The sequence below is a fragment of the Oncorhynchus gorbuscha genome, unplaced genomic scaffold (genome assembly GCF_021184085.1).
Source record: "Oncorhynchus gorbuscha isolate QuinsamMale2020 ecotype Even-year unplaced genomic scaffold, OgorEven_v1.0 Un_scaffold_1362, whole genome shotgun sequence".
Taxonomy (NCBI): domain Eukaryota; kingdom Metazoa; phylum Chordata; class Actinopteri; order Salmoniformes; family Salmonidae; genus Oncorhynchus; species Oncorhynchus gorbuscha.
The window spans coordinates 1-22,761 of NW_025746159.1; the positions used below are offsets into that span (position 1 = coordinate 1).

The 22,761-nt window shown below is 41.5% G+C and overlaps 3 protein-coding genes across 15 annotated transcripts; all 3 read left to right on the plus strand.

Annotated features, from left to right (window-relative positions):
* The first annotated feature begins 696 nt into the window (after positions 1 to 696).
* LOC124022371 lies at positions 697 to 3,294 on the plus strand. Of its 6 annotated transcripts, none has more exons than XM_046337307.1 (7): positions 697 to 792; positions 1,656 to 1,675; positions 1,854 to 2,054; positions 2,237 to 2,520; positions 2,602 to 2,646; positions 2,860 to 2,951; positions 3,052 to 3,294. In XM_046337307.1, the coding sequence occupies exons 2-6, from the start codon at positions 1,660 to 1,662 to the stop codon at positions 2,935 to 2,937; spliced, it is 624 nt and encodes a 207-aa protein (XP_046193263.1). In that variant the 5' UTR covers positions 697 to 792; positions 1,656 to 1,659; the 3' UTR covers positions 2,938 to 2,951; positions 3,052 to 3,294. The 6 variants fall into 6 exon arrangements, with proteins under 6 accessions (XP_046193263.1, XP_046193261.1, XP_046193262.1 ...); XM_046337305.1 differs by having other exon boundaries at positions 2,860 to 2,948; XM_046337306.1 differs by having other exon boundaries at positions 2,860 to 2,944.
* Positions 3,295 to 5,748: 2,454 nt separating this feature from the next.
* On the plus strand, positions 5,749 to 13,213 carry LOC124022367. Of its 8 annotated transcripts, none has more exons than XM_046337296.1 (8): positions 5,749 to 5,765; positions 9,135 to 9,191; positions 9,465 to 9,726; positions 9,905 to 10,116; positions 10,299 to 10,591; positions 10,677 to 10,721; positions 12,757 to 12,829; positions 12,944 to 13,213. In XM_046337296.1, exons 4-8 carry the CDS (start codon positions 9,927 to 9,929, stop codon positions 13,006 to 13,008), a joined length of 666 nt encoding a protein of 221 aa, XP_046193252.1. In that variant the 5' UTR covers positions 5,749 to 5,765; positions 9,135 to 9,191; positions 9,465 to 9,726; positions 9,905 to 9,926; the 3' UTR covers positions 13,009 to 13,213. The 8 variants fall into 8 exon arrangements, with proteins under 8 accessions (XP_046193252.1, XP_046193257.1, XP_046193251.1 ...); XM_046337301.1 differs by lacking the exon at positions 5,749 to 5,765 and adding an exon at positions 9,316 to 9,380 and having other exon boundaries at positions 9,129 to 9,191; positions 9,707 to 9,726; XM_046337297.1 differs by lacking the exon at positions 5,749 to 5,765 and adding an exon at positions 9,316 to 9,380 and having other exon boundaries at positions 9,130 to 9,191.
* Positions 13,214 to 13,649: 436 nt separating this feature from the next.
* LOC124022366 (ubiquitin-protein ligase E3A-like) lies at positions 13,650 to 21,310 on the plus strand. Its single transcript, XM_046337293.1, has 12 exons — positions 13,650 to 13,970; positions 14,713 to 14,757; positions 15,288 to 15,526; positions 15,699 to 16,378; positions 16,499 to 17,065; positions 17,240 to 17,384; positions 17,577 to 17,782; positions 18,017 to 18,181; positions 18,359 to 18,514; positions 18,607 to 18,680; positions 18,975 to 19,118; positions 19,386 to 21,310. Exons 1-12 carry the CDS (start codon positions 13,897 to 13,899, stop codon positions 19,504 to 19,506), a joined length of 2,616 nt encoding a protein of 871 aa, XP_046193249.1. The 5' UTR covers positions 13,650 to 13,896; the 3' UTR covers positions 19,507 to 21,310.
* The last annotated feature ends 1,451 nt before the right edge of the window (positions 21,311 to 22,761 follow it).

Here is a 22,761-nt window from a genome sequence, read left to right on the forward strand (position 1 = left end):
CATGTTGTTTCCTCCTGTCAAGTCTTTCCAATCAGTGCAGGTAAGAGGACAGATTTTTAAGCAATTGAGGCGAGCAAACAAATGTAAATCGTGCTTGGTCTAACTACTGTCATGCACCTTATTAAAGCGGCAATCTGCTATTGGTACATACATTTTTGGACTTTTGAATTAATTATAGATACACCCATTGATTCTTAAAGACTATACATTCTAATTGCACTATGAGATTACAACTGTCAACCCCATCAGAACCCAAAATATAAGCTTGTTTTATTCCATTGTTTTTAAATGTGTAATTGTAAACAAACACTGTATAGCCTTAAACCATGGCTAAAACTATCATTTTGATATCATGGATGGTGGTGCATCCATAGCTCTGTCTATAAATGTGAGAGTGTGGTTACATTTTTCCAGCCCCATTCCTCAGCTGTTTACCAAATCAGTTGTGCTCACGTTGTTGTCTGAACTGTAGATTGCCTAGATGGTTGCGTTCACACAGGCAGCCCAATTCTGATCTTTTTTCCACCAATTTGGTCTTCTGACCAATCAGATCAGCTCTGAAAAAGATCTGATGTAAAAAGATATGTTGTGATTGGTCAAAAGACCAAGTAGTGGAAGAAAATCTGAACGCAGCTGCCTGTATAAACTCAGCATTTGTTACTTTCTGAAAAAATTGCCACCTCCCCTTATTATCTCATGCTGTTTAGTTTCACTTTCTCTTTGCTATTAAAACAGATCACTTCAAACCACAACTGCAGTACAGTCAACAGAAAAGTTACCCATAGCTGCAGGGTAAGTCTATTTTCCTCATTTCATTTGACAATTCATGTTCAATATGAACACCATCAACTATCATTTACAGTTGGGTGGGTGTCGTGAAAGGTTTTGTGATAGAATATTAAATGATATCTACAGCAGGAATAAAACAGTACACTTGGTTATGTGGAAACTGCTAGTGCAGAATTGAATGGAATGTTTTTTAGGTGAGTAATTCTATGAATGTAGAATAGAACTGAGGCAGTAAGTACATTTACAATAACACATTACTTTCACTGTCTAATTCCAAGAAATCATGTGGTCCAGTGGAAGGAGTGAGGTGGTAAAGTGCTGGAGAGCTGGATACTGTGAAAGATAAGAGAGTGAAAGTGAAAGTTTAGAATGTGAAATAACTTCACACTGATGTATGCAGTTCACACCATGGATCAAATCTCATTTTATTGATTGCATACATATATTTAACAGATTTTATTGGTTGCATACATATATTTAGCAGATTTTATTGGTTGCATACATATATTTTTTATTGGTTGCATACATATATTTAGCAGATTTTATTGGTTGCATACATATATTTAGCAGATTTTATTGGTTGCATACATATATTTAGCAGATTTTATTGGTTGCATACATATATTTAGCAGATTTTATTGGTTGCATACATATATTTAGCAGATTTTATTGCAGGTGTAGCGAAATGCTTGTGTTATCTAATCTAGTAATATCTAACAATTCACTACAATCAAAAAGTAAAATAATGGAATTAAGAAATATATAAGACAGATGGTTTGCACACTGGTTGATGTATATGTTTCCCTATCCTGAATGTATCTATCTAGACTAATAAACCCCTTTGTCTGTTCTTTCACTTTCAATAGATCCATGTTGGAACGCAGAGGTAATTTTCAACAGGACTCTTTTGTATAATGTAATATTTTGATGAAGGGGTGCACTATAAAGTAAATGGTTTAACCTACAATGCTCTTATAGCTGGCTGAACTATGAACCAACTATCCATTGTGCCAATTAACAAAAACATTAACATTTATCAATGACCTTTCTTGACCTTAAATCAGTGGCACACAAGATGAAGTACTACACAGTTGAGACTGGCAATACTTTGGATTCTCATATTCAGTTTATGAGACGACTCAACAACACCACAAGATGTTTTACGGAAGTCAAATCTCCAGTGGAGAGTGATGTCATCATGGCTTTCTGTCCCATCGTCTCCCGCGCCGGGACTGATATTGAAGCAGCACTGCAACAGATTCCAAGTACAGTAACTCATCCCAAATATGACTTCCCAAGCAATGTTATTTCCATCTATACCAGATATTCTCTTTCCACACCAGATTTACTCAAAATGTACCAAAGGCATGAATTACATGACTACATTGTTTATTTGAGAGGCTTATAGGTTAATTTTGACGTATTCCCACATTCTCTTTCTTGACAGAGGGTAAAGATGTCATTCTGGTAGTACTGCATCACACCTTCAACCCAGACTACACTGTACCTTACAGCAGCAGACTAGTGACCAGAAGTGATGTAATACTCACAGTGGACTGTCTGTTCCATGAGAGCCTGGGACTACTGGACTGTCCTCACAATGATGCAGCAGTCAGAAATATTCGCCAGAAGTTTGACACAGTGGACTGTCTGTTCCATGAGAGCCAGGGACTACTGGACTGTCCTCGCAATGATGCAGCAGTCAGAAATATTAAGCAGAAGCTTTACAGTGTATGATGTCAATTAATCATCATTTTGAATACAGTATCTCTGTATTTGATGTACTCATTCTTCCTCTCCTTCATTTTACAGACCAGAAGTTGTGGCTTTCTAGCTTGGATTCTAAACGGTGTCATGGTATGTCAAATCATTGTAAATTATAAAAGTAATTATACATCATCAACTACTATAATGAACAAAAATATAAACACAACATGCAACATTTCAAAGATTTGACTGAGTTATAGATCATATAAGGAAATCAGTCAAATTGAAATAAATGAATTAATGGAGCTGTTAAACAACAGTCAGAACTGTTGTGGATCTGACAAGTCATTATTCTCTTTCCAGTGGGCAGTGTCTTCAGGCTACAGCTACCTCTGTACACGGCTTTCGTATGTGAAGCGGTGCTTCTGGGACAATAATTAGGTTCAAAGGAGGTTGTAGGTTGTCATTCATGTGGTCATTGTAATTAGAATAACCATCACAGGTCAAATCAGGACCACTAACATGTTGTGTTTCATGTTTTCTAATCTTTTCAAGATCCACATCCCTCTTCAAGACCTCGTTCCAGAAGTGATGACAGCAGTTCCACTTTTGTACCAACAATGAAGACATGCTAATTGTTTTTATGGATTCCATCTTTAATTTTATGGCCTACTTAAGAAAATGTCTTTACTTTTGATGTTAAGAGCACTTGCAGGTGTAATGTATAGAAATTGGGGCCGATATGAAAAATGTTAATAAAAATGAATGGAAAATAATAAAGAAGAAACAGGATCTGTGGAAGGGGATGCATCTCAACATCACTGCTAGTTTGCACATACATCATACTTCTGACACCAGTGTAGCAAACAGTGGGGGGTAACCTGGGTTGCTTGACGCAAGAAAAACTTGCTAGCCACAAACTCAATAGGGATAGCTTTCTCTTTTCGAGGAGTTTGGAACAGGCATACAAAGGCTTGACTTTTTCCAATAGTTCAATGAATAAGCTGAGCTAAGCTAAACTTTTTTATTTATTTAACAAGGTTGGCCAGTTGAGAACACCTTTATTTAAAAGTTCTCCTTTACCACTGCGACCTGGCCAAGATAAAGCAAAGCAGTGCGACACAAACAACACAGAGTTACACATGGTGAGGGAAAAGGCATTTGAACAAAACATTGCATTCTGAGACATGACCCCTGGTCGGATTGTTGAAGTCAAGGTGGCTGTAAACACACAATGGAGAAGAGAGCATGAAATAGGCCTTAAATTAAGTTCCTTATTCAATCAAATCCTTAAAGGGCAACTCCACCACTTATCAACCTCATTTTCAGCACAATACAAGCACAATACCAGTGTCAACATTCACTATATATACAAAAGTATGTGGACACCCTTTCAGGTGAGTGGATTCGGCTATTTCAGCCACACCTTTGCTGACAGGTGTATAAAATCAAGCACACAGCCATGCAATCTCCATGGGAAAACATTGGCTGTAGATTGGCCTTACTGAAGACCTCAGTCACTTTCAACATGGCACCATCATAGGATGCCACCTTTCCAACAAATCAATTCGTCAAATTTCTGCCCTGGTCAACTGTAAGTGCGGTTATTGTGAAGTGGAAACATCCAGGAGCAACAACGCCTCAGCCTTGAAGAGGTAGGCCACACAAGCTCACAGAATGGGACCCTGTGGCGCGTAAGAACCCCTCTGTCCTCGGTTGCAACACTCACTACTGAATTTCAAACGGACTCTGGAAGCAACACAATAACTGTTTGTTGGGAGCTCCATGAAATGGGTTTCAATGACCGAACAGCCACATAGAAGCCTAAGAGCACAATGTGCAATGCCAAGCGTCAGCTGGAGTGGTGTAAAGCTCGCTGCCATTTGTACTTTGGAGCAGTGGAAAGGCGTTCTCTGGAGTGATGAATCATGCTTCACCATCTGGTAGTCCGATGGACGAATCTGGGTATGGCTGATGCCAGGAGAAAGCTACCTGCCCCAATCCATAGTGTCAACTGTAAAGTTTGGTGGAGGAGGAATAATGGTCTGGGGCCGTTTTTCATGGGTCGCGCTATGCCCCATAGTTCCAGTGAAGGGAAATCTTAATGCTACAGCATACAATGATATTCTAGACGATTCTGTACTTTGTGGCAAGAGTTTGGGGAAGGCCCTTTCCTGTTTCAGCATGACAATGCCCCCGTGCACAAAGCGATTTGGTTTGGTGATGATGAATATGTGGAGGAATTGCCGTTGAAATGAAGTTCCTTGTTCAATAAGTGTTCAGCAGTAACATACCATTTTGCTGAAATGTTATACAGCCTGAGTAGGAAGTGTACATTCATACAGACGTCTGACACACAGGATCACCAACAACTGAGTGATAGTCTTGTATAAACTGTTATGTGCATGTAACTCTCAAAATAAAGGAAACACTTGAGTAAACGATGAATACAAAGTATATTAAAAGCAGGTGCTTCCACACAGGTGTGGTTTCTTAGTTAATTAAGCAATTAACAATCCATCATGCTTAGGGTCATGTGTAGAAATGCCCAGTTGCCCATTGTTTTGGCTACCATGGATAGAAGAAGAGATCTCAGTGACTTTGAACAGAGAGGAAGAGGCGAAGTGAAAGGGTCCAATCCCATGTGGGAATACTACATTCTGTTTATTAAGCAGACCTCCTGCCTTCTCACCTTTGGGACATCGACTTCCATTGTTAGGGCGGAGACAAGAACATCTCTTCATTATATACATATATATTCTGCTTTAAAAGAGAGGTCTCAAAGGATCATAGTGGGTTTAAAGGGTATTTGTGTCGGTCTCAGTCACCAGGCTCAACCCAATTGGACACTTATGGGAGATTCTGGAGTGGCGCTTGAGCAGTGTTCCATCAACAAAACACCAAATCATGGAATTCCTCCCCAAAAATGGTGTTGCATTCCTCAGAAAGAGTTCCAGACACTTGTACAGTCTATGCCAAGGCGCAATGAAATGGTTCTGCTGGCTTGTGGTGTCCCAGCGCCACTTTATGTTGGTGTTTCCTTTATTTTGGCCTACCTGTACTTGACCTTATATTAAAGGACCCACCAGAGGACAATGCTGCCCTCATTTCAATGTAATTCCTGCCTACTGCGGGAAATTCTTGTGTTGGATCCACCTCTGAAGAATGACCAGACAATTTACAGGCCTACATATTCACGAATTGTGGGTGGGAAGAAATGTGGTGACTGGTGATTTTTCCATGTGGAGTGGACAAACATCAACAAATAGGTAACTGACAGCTGTTAGTGTAGCTACCTAGCTAGCATGCTAACCTTAGCTAGTTATCTTACTAACCATAGCTAGTTATCTTGCTAACCTTAGCTAGTTAATGTTATCTGTTGTTGCTGTTTTTTTACTACACCGTATTCAAAAGATTAGGCTATTCTGGAGCTGGACTTGTCATAATCATTTAGGGAAAAGCATGGCCCCAGATGGACACCAGTATCTTTGTCTTCATGTTCTATTGTTATCTCTGAAGATTGGGCATCTTCAATAATAGATGTTTTTATCCATTGTAATGGACACAGTGGAACCTTTGGTAGGTAGTCATTGAGCAAAGCCAAATCATCTAGTCATTGAGGAAAGCCAAGTAATAAATAGTCATTGAGTAAAACCAAGTCGTAGATACAGTCATTGTGTCACAACCGGAGCTGTTTCACCTGCCTTGTCCTTGTCCCCACCAGGTGTCTCCTATTTTTTCCCCCATTATCCCCTGTGTATTTATACCTGTGTTTTCTGTTTGTTGCCAGTTCATCTTGTTTTGTCAGGTCTTACCAGCATGTTTTCTAGTCTTCCTGTTTAAGACCTGCCTGCCTTCCGCTGTGGCCCTTTTTGACTCTGCCTTGGACTACGAACCTATGCCTGCCTAGTGTTTTGCAAAAAGTGTGATATAGAATTGAAAAGCAGGAATTGCGTTTGCAATTTTGCAGACTTGGTTTAGGGATTTGGTACATGAGTTTCAGGTTTCGGTGATTGCGTTTCAAGTTCCACTTTTAGTGTGTAAACAATTGGGAAAAACTGTAATCAAAAAGTACGAGTGACCTAAACGACTTTGAGCGTGGTCTGACCGTAGGTGCCAGGCACACCGGTTCCAGTATCCCAGAAACGGCTGGCCTCCTCGGCTTTTCATGCATAACACTGTCTAGTGTGTACCTGAATGAACGGTTCGACAAACAAAAACACCCAGTCAGCGGCAGATGGAGTGTTCCTCTGGCTATATGTAAATAAATAAAAACACCCAGTCAGCGGCAGATGGAGTGTTCCTCTGGCTATATGTAAATAAATAAAAACACCCAGTCAGCGACAGATGGAGTGTTCCTCTGGCTATATGTAAATAAATAAAAACACCCAGTCAGCGGCAGATGGAGTGTTCCTCTGGCTATATGTAAATAAATAAAAACACCCAGTCAGCGGCAGATGGAGTGTTCCTCTGGCTATATGTAAATAAATAAAAACACCCAGTCAGCGACAGATGGAGTGTTCCTCTGGCTATATGTAAATAAATAAAAACACCCAGTCAGCGACAGATGGAGTGTTCCTCTGGCTATATGTAAATAAATAAAAACACCCAGTCAGCGACAGATGGAGTGTTCCTCTGGCTATATGTAAATAAATAAAAACACCCAGTCAGCGACAGATGGAGTGTTCCTCTGGCTATATGTAAATAAATAAAAACACCCAGTCAGCGACAGATGAGAGTGTTCCTCTGGCTATATGTAAATAAATAAAAACACCCAGTCAGCAACAGATGGAGTGTTCCTCTGGCTATATGTAAATAAATAAAAACACCCAGTCAGGGGCAGATGGAGTGTTCCTCTGGCTATATGTAAATAAATAAAAACACCCAGTCAGCGACAGATGGAGTGTTCCTCTGGCTATATGTAAATAAATAAAAACAAGAAAATGGTGTTGTCTGGTTAGCTTAATATAAGGAAAAAAATTATTTATAGTTTTACTTTTACTTTTGATACTTAAGTACATTTTAGTAATTACATTTACTTTTGAGACTTAAGTATATTTAAAACCAAATACTTTTAGACTTTTACTCAAATAGATTTAACTGTTTGACTTTTACATTTTAAAGTACATTTTAGTAATTACTTTTACTCAAGTATGACAATTGGGTACTTTTTCCACCAAATACTTTTAGACTTTTACTCAAATAGATTTAACTGGGTGACTTTTACATTTTAAAGTCGGGATACTTTTAAGTCAATGACAATTGGGATACACAAGTCAACCACCGGGGATACACAAGTCAATGTACGGGGATACATAAGTCAATGTACGGGGATACACAAGTCAATGTACGGGGATACATAAGTCAATGTACGGGGATACACAAGTCAATGTACGGGGATACACAAGTCAATGTACGGGGATACACAAGTCAATGTACGGGGATACACAAGTCAATGTACGGGGATACATAAGTCAATGTACGGGGATACATAAGTCAATGTACGGGGATACATAAGTCAATGTACGGGGATACATAAGTCAATGTACGGGGATACATAAGTCAATGTACAGGGATACATAAGTCAATGTAGGGGATACATAAGGTACGGGGATACATAAGTCAATGTACGGGGATACATACGGGGATACATAAGTCAATGTAAGGGGATACATAAGTCAATGTACGGGGATACATACATAAGTCGGGGATACATAAGTCAATGTACGGGGATATATAAGTCAATGTAAGGGGATACATAAGTCAATGTACGGGGATACATAAGTCAATGTACGGGGATACATAAGTCAATGTACGGGGATACATAAGTCAATGTACAGGGATACATAAGTCAATGTACGGGGATACATAAGTCAATGTACAGGGATACATAAGTCAATGGACTAAAGATGAGCTTCCACCATGTTGTTTCACCTGTCAAATTTTTCCAATCAGTGCAGATGAAGGGGATGAGAGGACAGATTTTTAAGAAATTGAGGCGAGCAAACAAATGTAAATCGTGCTTGGTCTAACTACTGTCATGCACCTTATTAAAGTGGCAATCTGCTATTGGTACATACATTTTTGGACTTTTGAATTAATTATAGATACACCCATTGATTCTTAAAGACTATACATTCTAATTGCACTATGAGATTACAACTGTCAACCCCATCAGAACCCAAAATATAAGCTTGTTTTATTTCATTGTTTTTAAATGTGTAATTGTAAACAAACACTGTATAGCCTTAAACCATGGCTAAAACTATCATTTTGATATCATGGATGGTGGTGCATCCATAGCTCTGTCTATAAATGTGAGTGTGGTTACATTTTTTCAGCCCCATTCCTCAGCTGTTTACCAAATCAGTTGTGCTCACTTTGTTGTCTGAACTGTAGATTGCCTAGATGGTTGCGTTCACACAGGCAGCCCAATTCTGATCTTTTTTTCCGATCAGCTCCTAAAAAGATCTGTTGTGAAAAGATCTGATGTGATTGGTCAAACGACCAAGTAGTGGAAGAAAATCTGAATGCATCTGCCTGTGTAAACTCAGCATTTGTGACTTTCTGAAAAAATGGCCACCTCCCCTTATTATCTCATGCTGTTTAGTTTCACTTTCTCTTTGCTATTAAAACAGATCACTTCAAACCACAACTACAGTACAGTCAACAGAAAAGTTACCCATAGCTGCAGAGTAAGTCTACTTTCCTCATTTCATTGATAATTCATGTTCAATATGAACACCATAACTATCAATTACAGTTGGGTGGGTGTCATGAAAGGTTTTGTGATCATTTAATAGTCTATGTCTACAACAGGAATAAAACGGTACACATGGTTAAGTGGAAACTGCTAGTGCAGAATTTAATGGAATGTTTTTTAGGTGAGTAATTCTATGAATGTAGAATAGAACTGAGTCAGTAAGTCCATTTACAATAACACATTGCTTTCACTTTCTAATTCCAAGAAACCATGTGGTCCAGTGGAAGGAGTGAGGTGGTGAAGTGCTGGAGAGCCGGATACTGTGAAAGACTAGAGCAAAAAAGTGCATGTTTAGAATGTGATATAGCCTCATGCTGCTGTACACAGCTTGCACTGTAGAGAAATATATTTTATCTTCATGGTTTGCACACTGGTTGTAGTTTTCCTATCCTGAATGTATCTATCTAGACTAATAAACCCATTTGTCTGTTCATTCACTTCCTTTAGATCCATGATTGAACGCAAAGGTAATTTTCAACAGGGCTCTTTTGTATAATGTAATATTTTGATGAAGGGGTGCACTATAAAGTAAATGGTTTAACCTACAATGCTCTTATAGCTGGCTGAACTATGAACATTGTTCCAATTAACAAAAACATGAATACTTTTATCAATTACCTTTTTGACTTTCCTCTTTGTTGTCAGTTTAAAATCAGTGGCACATAATATGAAGTACTACACAGTTGAGACTGGCAATACTTTGGATTCTCATATTCAGTTTATGAGACGACTCAACAACACCACAAGATGTTTTACGGAAGTCGAGTCGCCAGAGGAGAGTGATGTCATCATGGCTTTCTGTCCCATCGTCTCCCGCGCCGGGACTGATATTGAAGCAGCACTGCAACAGATTCCAAGTACAGTAACTCATCCCAAATATGACTTCCCAAGCAATGTTATTTCCCTCTATACCAGATATTCTCTTTCCACACCAGATTTACTCAAAATGTACCAAAGGCATGAATTACATTACTACATTGTTTATTTGAGAGGCTTATAGGTTAATTTTGACGTATTCCCACATTCTCTTTCTTGACAGAGGGTAAAGATGTCATTCTGGTAGTACTGCATCACACCTTCAACCCAGACTACACTGTACCTTACAGCAGCAGACTAGTGACCAGAAGTGATGTAATACTCACAGTGGACTGTCTGTTCCATGAGAGCCTGGGACTACTGGACTGTCCTCACAATGATGCAGCAGTCAGAAATATTAGCCAGAAGTTTGACACAGTGGACTGTCTGTTCCATGAGAGCCAGGGACTACTGGACTGTCCTCGCAATGATGCAGAAGTCAGAAATATTAGGCAGAAGTTTGACATAGATCCTATGGTATGGTATCAATTAATCAGCATTTTGAATACAGTATTTCTCTATTTGATGTACGGTATTCATTTTTCCTCTCCTTTTTTTACAGGCCAGAAATTGTGACTGTCTAGCTTGGATTCTAAACGCTGCCATGGTATGATAAAAAGTAACCATACATCAGCAACTACTGTACTGAACAAGAATATAAACGTAACGTGCAACAATTTCAAAGATTTTTACTGATTTCCAGTTCATATAAGGAAATAAGTCGATTTAAATAAAATCATTAAACAATCATCTATGGATGGTTGGTCACAGATACCATTAAAAAAAGAGGTAGGGGCGTGGATCAGAAAACCAGTCCAAATCTGGTGTGGTCACCATTTGCCTCATGTAGCGTGACACATCTCCTTCACATAGAGTTGATTAGGCTGTTGATTGTTGTCTGTGGAATGTTGTCCCTGTTATGCAGGTGAATGAGGACCCAAAAGCGACTTGGCGAAAACAGAGTTTTTAATCCAGTAAAGTACTTTACAAACAAAAGGCATAATACTACTCGTAATGACGAGAACAGACTGGAGACTTGATCAAGAACTGCAGGTTGCCTCGGGAAGGCACTTGAACGTAGCAGACTCAGACACCTGCTCACCACGCAGCATCTGAGGGAAACACGACACGACAGGGCAATACATAGACACAGCACGGTGAATAATAGACAAGGATCCGACAGGGCAGGAACGGAAAACAAGGAGAGAAATAGGGACTCTAATCAGGGAAAAGGATCGGGAACAGGTGTGGGAAGACTAAATGATTGATTAGGGAAATAGGAACAGCTGGGAGCAGGAACGGAACGATAGAGAGAAGAGAGAGCGAGAGAGTGAGAGAGGGAGGGGGAGAGAGAGGGATAGAAAGAGGGAAAGAACCTAATAAGACCAGCAGAGGGAAACGAATAGAAGGGGAAGCACAGGGACAAGACATGATAATCAATGACAAAACATGACAGTCCCTCTCCTCTGTGCGAAGTTGCTGGATATTTGCGGGAACTGGAACACACTGTTGTACATGTTGATCCAGCCCCCCCAAACATGCTCAATGTGTGACATGTCTGGTGAGTATGCAGGCCATGGAAGCACTGGGCCATTTTCAGATTCCAGGAATTGTGTCCAGATCCTTGCGAAATGGGGCAGTGCATTATGCTGAAACATGATGGCGGTGGATGAACGGCACAAAATGGGCCTCAGGATCTCCTCACGATATATTTGTGCATTAAAATTGCCATCGATAAAATGCAATTGTGTTCGTTGTCCATAGCTTATGCCTGCCCATACCATAACCCCACCGCCACCATGGGGCACTCTATTCACACTGTGAACAGAGTGGCCATTGAAGGTAAGCATTTGCCCGCTGAAGTCATTTACGACGCTGAACTGCAGTAAGGCCAAGACCCTGGTGAGGACGACGAGCACGCAGATGAGCTTCCCTGAGAAATTCTTTGGTTGTGCAAACCCACAGTTTCCTCAGCTGCCTGGGTGGCTGGTTTCAGACGATCCCGCAGGTGAAGAAGCCGGATGTGGAGGTTCTGGGCTTGGTGTGGTTACATGTAGTCTGCGGTTGTTAGGCCAGTTGGACGTACTGCCAAATTCTCTAAAACAACATTTGAGGCGGCTTTTGGTAGAGAAATGAACATTCAACTCTTTGGCAACAGCTCTGGTGGACATTCCTGCAGTCAGCATGACAATTACACACTCCCTCAAAACTTGAGACATCTGGGGCATTGTGTTATGTGATAAAACTGCACATTTTAAAGTGGTGTTTTATTGTCCCCGGCTCAAGGTCTGTGTAATGATCAAGCTTTTTAATCAGCTTCTTGACATGTCACACCTGTCAGGTGGATGGATTATCTTGGCAATGGAGAAATGCTCACGAACTGGAATGTCAACAAATGTGTGCACAAAATCTGAGAGAAATCAGCTTTTTGTGGAACATTTCTGGGATCTTTTATTTCAGCTCATGAAACATTGGACCAACACTATATGTTGCGTTTATGTTTTTGTTCTGTGTTAATTCAATATCTTCTTGTCTAGTGTTGAGGAGATATCTGCCAAAATGTAGCTATTTAAAGAAAAGTCAGAACTGCAGTGTATCTCTGAAGCAGACAGGTCACTTTTAAATCATTATTTTCTTTCCAGGGGTTACTGTCTTTATGCCGCAACTGCCCTTGTATGGTGATTTCTTACATTATGGGGCTCATCTCAGGCAAAAGTAGGTTCCAGTAGGTTTAAGCATTCATTAATATCGTCATTGTAATTACAGTAATCATCACAGGTCAAATCAACAACTAACATATTGTGTTTTATGTTTCTTAATCTTTTCAAGATCCATGTCCCTTTGCAAGACCTCATTCCAGAAATGAAGAATATTTACATTTGGCCCAACTATGAACATGTGATAATATATAGTGTTACTCCTGTAAACGTGATAATCAATTCCCTTAGAGAATAAATGTTATGGATTACATCTTTAATTGCATGTCATTTAGGTCTACTTGAGAAAGTACAGATCATTTACAGTGGTAATGTATGGAATTAGGCCTGGCTGTATCAATGTAACAATAATATGGAAATAAAAAAGAAACAGGATTTGTGGAAGGGCACGAGTCTCAACATCACTGGTTATACCCTAGAGTAAAACAAAATGTATATCTCTTAGATATAGGACAGACACTTGTTGCCATTTATGCATGTGTTATTCATTGCGTTTCTATAGGCTATAGTAGTAAAGGCCAATTCAATATTTTATAAAATAATTAAACAAAAATATTATATAGCTAAAGGCCCCCCCCCAGCTTAGACGTTTAAGAATTAAAACGATAGTACATGTATCCCACTTCTGACATCGGTGTAGTGAACAGTGGCAGAACCCCATTTGCCTGACTCAAGGAACAATTTTAATAGGGATAGCTATGTATTTTGGAGGCGTTTGTAACAGACATACAAAGGCTTCACTGTTTTTTGCAGTAGCTCAATGACTGAACTGAGCTCAAAAGTGAGGGAAAAGGCTTTTGAACAAAATATTCCTACCGCAACATTGCATTCTGGGACGTGTCCCCTGGTCGGGTTGTTGAAGTCAAGATGGCTGTAAACACCAAACAGAGACTAGAGCATGAAATAGGCCTTAAATGAAGTTCCTTATTCAATAAAATCGCCCATCACCGTCAAGAGCCTTGAGCAGTAACATCACGATTTGTTGAACATTTATCCAAACTGTGGAGAAAGTGTTAATTCATACAGTTACACAGGATCACGGGCAACTGCGGGAGAACGTCTCGTATGAATTCCGACGAGAGGGACTGTGAGTGTGCGCTTCCACAGGCCGAGACATCCCCTGCAGGAGGATACGACAGGTCGGCATCGAGATAAATACAGTGTCGTGGTTTGGGGAAGGGTGCATGTTTCTGTATCGTAGCAATAAAATGATTCCCAACTTATGGTTTCTGGCTAGCTAGCTATGTAACTGGCATGTAAAATGAAGTAAAAGTGCAACATTCCTGCAGATTTCCAGGTATATAGACAGCTAGTTAATGTTGCCCTCCAGCTAGGCTAGGCCTGAAAAGTGAATTTAGCAACCGCTAGTTGGCTAACTAGCAATGCTAATAAGCTAGTTATTAACATAACTTTTAGGTAGCTAGTTTGTTTGCTGTTCTGATTTCACGTTACCGTACAGTTACGACGATGTATTGCTGAATTGTAACTATGTTACCTAAAACATTATCGCCTGAACGACTAGCTACTAAGCAAGCAAGCTGCACGGTCATCACTCTGTCTGCGTTAGCTAGCTGGCCAACGTTAGCTACTTGTATCGGTCTTTGCAGATTTTATATTCGCTGTTCCTGTAGACATTTCATCATCAGTCAGAAATTGGTTTACATTAACATGAGATTAACTAGCGTCCACTTACTGTTAGTTGTTGTGGCTGTCTTAACTAGCTAGTTAGCTAACGCTACACTTGTAAAAATCGTTTCACTCGCTAGATAAGTTTGTTAAATTCTCTGCTGTAGCTAGCTGTAGTAGGTAGGCTAGATGGTTCTGTCAACAGATTTAGCTACATATTCCTGACCTAAGCTATTGATGCATTTGTTTGTTTAGAATACAAGAGGAGTCTGACATAGAAAACACGGAAGCAAGCCGAATGTAAGTTTATTTTAAGTTGTCAGTCATGTCATTCAGTGATTAACGTACAGTAGCTACCTACAGTACAGTAAGTTAATTTAGTCACCTACCACAGAACATGTTAATTGACTATCTATGGAATGCTAATATTTAATATCTCCCTCCTTTCACTAACCAATGCATGTCCACAGTCATTTTGTCAAAGTGTCACCATCTGCACCTTCATATGAATAATTTTCCTCTTTGGCTTCCACACACCATCCCTCCTGCATGGTCTGCTGACTGCAGCAGGCACACACAGTGGATGCTGAGTCCACAAGTTCACAATGAAAATGAATGTTTTAGTTCTTAAATGTTTAGCGGCTTATCTAATTTCCAATGAAGACCACATTGATATTTATAAATGACATTAAGTTCCTTTAAAATTTTTTTTTTTTTAAATGTTTACCACTTTGGATGTTGATAAGACTGATTTCAGTGCTGTTTTGATTGAGACTCGCAGTCAGTTTCATAACTCTCCATGCTTCCAATCTGAACGGCCTCCAATTCAGGAAGCGAGCAGCCGCCAAGCATCTAATAGAGCGCTACTACCACCAGTTAACGGAGGGCTGTGGGAATGACTCCTGCTCGAACACGTGGTGCTCCTCGTCCAGGGGCTCCCACCGCTTGGACAACAACGCAGCTGCCGTCAAGGCCCTGGAGCTGTACAAGATCAATGCCAAACTGTGCGACCCACACCCCTCCAAGAAAGGCACCACTATGAACCATTGTGTACGGGACGACTTCAAAGGTGTGTTGGCATAAGTGACTCATTCGCGCATCAATACTTTTCGGAGTGTTTCAATTGTAGTGCAGAATTTCAGAATCAGACTGTTGGTCTTAACTGAAACTGTTAACTTTTTACCCATAACTGGATATTACATATGCTGCTTAATTAACTGTATTACATTGATGTTTTCCAGATGTGAATTACCTAACAGAGGAGAAAGTGTATGAGATCCTACACATCTGTGGAGAGAAGGAGGACTACTCCCCTCTGATCCGGGTCATAGGACGGGTGTTCTCCAGCGCAGAGGGCCTGGTGCAGAGCTTCCGCCGGTCCAAACCACCCACCAAGGAGGAGCTCAAGTCCCTCCAGAGCAAGGACGAGGACAAAGATGAGGACGAGGAGGAAGTGGCCGCCTGCTCCGATGCTGCTATGGAGGAGGACTCGCCCGGTTCCTCTTCCCGGTTAGACGGCGCTGCATCAGGGGACAATGATGTGGGGAAGCTAGGTCCTGATGAGGTTTCTGTGGACATCGACGCTGTCAGGAGGGTCTACCAGAGACTGCTGTCCAACGGTAATATCGAAACTGCCTTCCTCAACGCACTGGTCTACCTGTCGCCCAACGTGGAATGTGACCTGACGTACCACAACGTCTACTCCCGGGACCCCAACTACCTGAACTTGTTTGTGGTGGTGATGGAGAACAGTAACCTCCACAGCCCAGACTACCTGGAGATCGCCCTGCCCCAGTTCTGCAGGGCCATGAGCAAGCTGCCCCTACCCGCGCTGGCCAAGCTGGCCCGCCTGTGGTCTCACTACAGTGCTGAGCAGATCCACCGTATAATGGAGACCTTCCAGCAGCTCATCACCTACAAGGTAGCTAGATTCTCTTGGTATTTTGTCTTTTCTTTTTTTTCAGCCTACATAGAGCTATGAGATTCCTCTGTAATGATAAGCACTATACAAATTAAATGTATTGTTATTTTAATTACTAAGGTGGTCAGCAATGAGTTCAACAGCCGCAACCTGGTGAACGACGACGATGCAGTGGTGGCAGCCACCAAGTGCTTGAAGATTGTCTACTATGCAAATGTCATGGGAGGGGAGGTGGACACGGAGCACAACGAAGAGGAGGACGAGGAGCCCATCCCTGAGTCCAGCGAGTTGACACTGCAGGAGCTGCTGGGGGAGGAGAGGAGAAACAAGAAGGGCCCCCGGGTGGACCCCCTGGAGACTGAGCTTACCATCCGGACTTCCGACAGCCGGCGGCCCCTCATCCCCTTTGAGGAGTTTGTCAACGAGCCCCTGAATGAAGTCCTAGAGATGGACAAGGACTACACGTTCTTTAAAGTGGAGACGGAGAACAAGTTCTCCTTCATGACGTGTCCATTCATCCTCAATGCCGTGACCAAGAACCTGGGCCTGTACTACGACAACCGCATCCGCATGTACAGCGAGCGACGCATCACAGTACTCTACAGCCTGGTGCAGGGACAACAGCTCAACCCCTACCTAAGGCTTAAAGTACGCCGAGACCACATCATCGATGATGCCCTCGTCAGGGTAAGTCCAAGGCCCTGTTTAGTTTCTCCCACCCCGAAGTGTGCACTTGTTTCGTCTACTCCCCCTCAAGAATTTAAAAGCATTGGAGTGGTGTTTGTACTGACTGGAGAGAGTGTCCACTATATTCCTCACACTAGTATTAGATCATTATTTTACTTCTATTCTTCCTGTTAGCTTGAGATGATCGCCATGGAGAATCCTGCAGACTTGAAGAAGCAGCTGTATGTGGAGTTTGAAGGAGAACAAGGTGTAGATGAAGGAGGGGTTTCCAAAGAGTTCTTTCAGCTCGTCGTGGAGGAGATCTTCAACCCAGATATTGGTGAGAAACCAAGTCGTCAGTCGGTCGATACATTGCTGACCCGTCACTGTGAGAATGGAATTGGATGTGGTTGATTTGTGTTGCTGTTGTGTTTTATAAAGGTCCTCGTCGTTACTGCAGTGGATGTGGTTGGTTTGTGTTGTGTATTGTAAAGGTTGTTCCTTGTCCTTAACACGGCTTCCTTCTCCTCAGGAATGTTTGCGTACGACGAGCGCACCAAGATGTTCTGGTTCAACCCGTCGTCGTTTGAAAACGAGGGTCAGTTCACGCTGATCGGCATCGTCCTTGGCCTGGCCATTTACAACAACTGCATCCTGGACGTTCACTTCCCCATGGTGGTCTACAGAAAGCTCATGGGCAAGAAAGGAACCTTCCGGGACCTCGCAGACTCCAATCCGGTTAGTATTTGAAGTCATGTTTATTAATACAATTAGCTTAATGATATTCATCTCCAGAGTGGGATTTAAACCTTTGTGCTCCGACATGGCTGTAGACTCCTATGGCGTTACATTACATTTTACTTAGCAATTTCTTTCAGGGCAATCTAGACCTTAACAGATAAATACCATTGAAATGGTGTTATTGATAAGGTGTTCCTGTCTGCTCTCCCCTGTGTCCTGTTCTCTGTGCAGGTTCTGTACCAGAGTCTGAAGGAGCTGTCAGAGTACGAGGGTAGTGTGGAGGAGGACATGATGATCACCTTCCAGATATCCCAGACGGACCTGTTCGGAAACCCCCTCATGTACGACTTAAGGGAAAATGGTGATCAAATTCCAGTCACCAACGAGAACAGAAAAGTGAGTTTCAAGAATTCTTGGAGAAAATGATTTCACTCAAAATCATGCTTTTAGACATTTTAATTATGAGGATTTTTCTATTTTAGATGTAGCTTATTTGACCAGTGGGGTTGAATAGAGTATGAGGTAGTGTTCCGTCCAGAGAATCATGCCGTTGTTTCATCTTGTGGTCGACAGGAGTTTGTAGCTCAGTATGCGGAGTACATGCTGAATAAGAGTGTTGAGAAGCAGTTCAAAGCCTTCAGAAGAGGTTTTCACATGGTCACCAACGAGTCCCCGCTGAAATATTTATTCCGGCCGGAGGAAATCGAGCTGCTCATCTGTGGAAGCAGGGTAAGCTGTAGAAAAGAGAATTTGTATTTATTATTTTTTTGTGGTTTTTAAATGTGATTTTTAACTCTCCATAATGTGTATATCACACACAGAACCTAGACTTTCAAGCACTTGAAGAAACGACAGAATATGATGGTGGCTACAGCAGAGATTCACGCATCATTAAGTAAGGAATTGCTTTATTTTTGTGTGTGTGTGTGTGTGTGTGTGTGTGTGTGTGTGTGTGTGTGTGTGTGTGTGTGTGTGTGTGTGTGTGTGTGTGTGTGTGTGTGTGTGTGTGTGTGTGTGTGTGTGTGTGTGGAGGTGATGGACCATTACTTCAAAAGGGACTTGACTGCAGAAAGGACAGTCTAACCATTTTGAAATTCAGCAGTTTGATCTGCTGCTGACATCAGGGACAGTGACCAAAAACCCAGGATAGGACACTAATATAAAGCCTTGTCTGTACTTGACCCACCAGGGAGTTCTGGGAGACGCTGCACTCATTTGCTGAGGAGCAGAAGAGGCTGTTCCTGCAGTTCACCACGGGCACAGACAGAGCCCCTGTCGGAGGCCTGGGAAAGCTCAAGATGATCATCGCCAAGAACGGCCCCGACACAGACAGGTGAGGATGTCTTCCGTCTGCAGCCCACATTGTTCACTCACATCATGTTGGATACATGCAACTAGCAAATGTGTTCAACTGTGTGTATATATAAATGAATAAAAATAACCATGTACTTTGCATGCGTTTTGTTTGAGGGGAAATTGATGAATTGGCTTCAGATTACAGTGGAACTTCAAGGTAATCCCATTCCAAATGAATGGCCTGTTGACCTTAACAATTGGAACGGCCTTTGACCCCTTCCCTCTCCTCTGCCCCTTTCTGCAGGTTACCCACATCTCACACCTGCTTCAACGTGCTGCTGCTCCCGGAGTACGACACCAGGGAGAAGCTAAGAGAGAGACTGCTCAAAGCCATCCTCTATGCCAAAGGGTTTGGGATGCTCTGAGGCCATGGCTGCCACACTGAAAGAGGACTCCTTTTCACAATCTCCCTCCTTCCCCCATATCAGAAAAAATAAACGAAAGATGACCAACCAACACAAAATTGTTCAAGATTCGAAATGAGAAAAGCCGAAAATCAACACAATGGATAATCTAAAGGTAGCGCACTCTAGTAGTGGAGTTTGTCTGTGCCAGCGTCCCGATCTCTTGGAGCAGCTTCATTGAACTTCATGTGATCTAAAGTACGTTTCAATTCCCACGTGTGAATGTGTTCTGAACACATCCTTTATTTTATTTTATGTACAGGGGATTGTTTTCCCCCTTAATATTTATTTTAAGGTTGAAATTGGTTATTTTGATTCTTGACTGGAATAACACCTTTTTTTGTTGGGAAAGGGGAGGGCTGGGATTATTTAATAATCTGGATTGTGACAATGACGATGTAGAAACATTTTACCATTTGTGAGACAGAAAAGGCTGCATCCATTCATGTATTGCAGTCCTCTTTGCAGTCTGTTACTTTGCGATCTTTCGGTTGCATCGCTGCAGTCAGAAGCTGATGTGACGAGGGAAACCGTGTGTATGTGTATATGATGTCCTACCCCCCCCACCCCCCACCCCCGCCCACACACACCTTCCATATTATTTAGCCAATCAAACCAGGCCCCATTTTTCATAGAAGTGTTTGGAACTTGGAAAGTAATTTCATTCAGACAGCATCTTCAGAAAATGTTTACCTTGAGCATCTGTCCTGAATGACACCCGATTCCCTATCTAGTGTTCTACTGTTGACTAGGGCCCATTAGGGTGCCATTTGGGACACATACATTATTTTCACCATTGGAGCACTGAGAGTAGACTTAAACTTTGTCAGAGCTGTTGTAAGTGCACTTAGACATTTTCAGAATTATTATTATTTTTGGGCTACAAGTACATGATTGTTCTCAAAAAAATATTTTTCTGAAGTCTTCCTGTGTTGCCCTTGTCTAACCGGTATTATATTGTAATCCTCAGTACATTTATATAATCAGAATAGCATTTATTCTGGTTGTCTACACTTCTAGAAGACCAACCCCAAATATGTCCCAGGTTTATCTTCCTTTTAAAATCAAGGCATTTTCTACTAAATTAAATGTCTACAGACATTTGCCAAGTGTTACTGACAAATCTTTGCTCTCCAGTGATCCTGGAGTGATCTATATTTGTCTCTGTGTCGAAAATAACTTACGACAGCCCTTTAAAAAAAAAAAGGTTAATTTTCGATTTGGAAAAGCTAGCTGTGAAAATTCCTTCAGCACTGGCACAGTAAACAGTTGATTTGTTTCTTTGTCTTTTAGTTTCTGGACAATTCCATAGGGATGTAATCACTGCTTAGGAATGCCAATGGATCCTGAATCCTGATGCCGTCTTTCAGTCAGTTGGGGCGTAAGCAGTCAGCCAGCTCGCAGTAATGTCACTTTTCAACGGTGCTCAGGGCTGCTTGTGAAGAACCTGCCCTAACAAATACATTTCAGATATTGTGTCCTGAGCCTTCCCTTCCTCCATCGCTTCTTTGGGTTTCTGCTGTACCTCATTCATTTGTATCTCTGTTTTGTACTGCTGAAGTTGCTGCTCGCCTGTACATTTAAAAGGACTCCAGGGCCCAGAGAATGGACAACGTTCACCCTGATCTTGGAATTGAAGCAGTCAGTTTATAGGTTGGTTTGAGTTAACTGTTACCTTTAAAAAAAATGTAATTGATAAAAAGGCTTAAAATCAAGTGTTGTGAAAACATGCTAAATAAAAGTGACTGCTTTTTTCAAACTTGTACTTGGTGAAGAGTTCATTTTAAACATGCCAACAGATGGATTTGTAAGACTTTTGAGGATTGTGTCTTATGATTCTGAAGTACTCTTCCACTTTTTTACTGTCTCGTAACCCAGTGAAGTTAACCAAGACATGTTCATTTATTCAACACCATACATTCAGTCGATTGGCTTAAAAGAGCCGAGTTGTTCAACCTCTGAAAAGAGAACATATCACTGAAAGTTCAAATAAATATGTTTGCATTTGATATGACCGTTTTTAAGCTTCTTAGTTTTAACAAGTACAGTACAATCTGAGTTTAAGTGGAAATGAATAGGAAATGATAGTAAGCCAAAAACATCCAATTATTGTCCAATAATGTCCATTTCAACTGACCAAGACATTTCAAAAGCACACCAGCAGCAAAATTCAACTACCAGTATCGTTTGGATTCAAATACAGACCAATTTTGGATAATATATTTATTACAAAATAAAAACATTAACATTAAGCCTATCAAACAAGCAGGACAAATAACTAAACTCAGCAAAAAAGAAACGTCCCTTTTTCAGGACCTTGTCTTTCAAAGATAATTTGTAAAAATCCAAATAACTTCACAGATCTTCATTGTAAAGGGTTTTAACACTGTTTCCCATGCTTGTTCAGTGAACCATAAACAATTAATGAACATGGAACGGTCGTTAAGACACTAACAGCTTACAGACGGTAGGCAATTAAGGTCATAGTTATGAAAACTTAGGATACTAAAGAGGCCTTTCTACTGACTATGAAAAACATCAAAAGAAAGATGCCCAGGGTCCCTGCTCATATGTGTGAAAGTGCCTTAGGCATGCTGCAAGGAGGCATGAGGACTGCTGATGTGGCCAGGGCAATAAATTGCCATTTCCTTACTGTGAGACGCCTAAAACAGCACTACAGTGAGACGGGACGGACAGCTGATTGTCCTCGCAGTGGCAGACCACTTGTAACAACACCTGCACAGGATCGGTACATACGAACATCACACCTGCGGGACAGGTACAGGATGGCAACAACAACTGCCTGAGTTCTCAGACTGTCTGTAATAGGCTGAGAGAGGCTGGACTGAGAGCTTGTAGGCCTGTTGTAAGGCAGGTCCTCACCAGACAACAACGTCGCCTATGGGCACAAACCCACCGTCACTGGACCAAACAGGACTGGCAAAAAGTGCTCTTCACTGACGAGTCGCGGTTTTGCCTCACCAGGGGTGCTGGTTGGATTCGCGTTTATGGTCAAAGGAATGAGCGTTACACCGAGGCCTGTACTCTGGAGCGGTATCGATTTGGAGGTTGAGGGTCTGTCATGGTCTGGTGCGGTGTGTCACAGCATCATCGGACTGAGCTTGCTGTCATTGCTGGCAATCTCAACGCTGTGCGTTACAAGGAAGACACCCTCCCCCCTCATGTGGTACCCTTCCTGCAGGCTCATTCTGACAT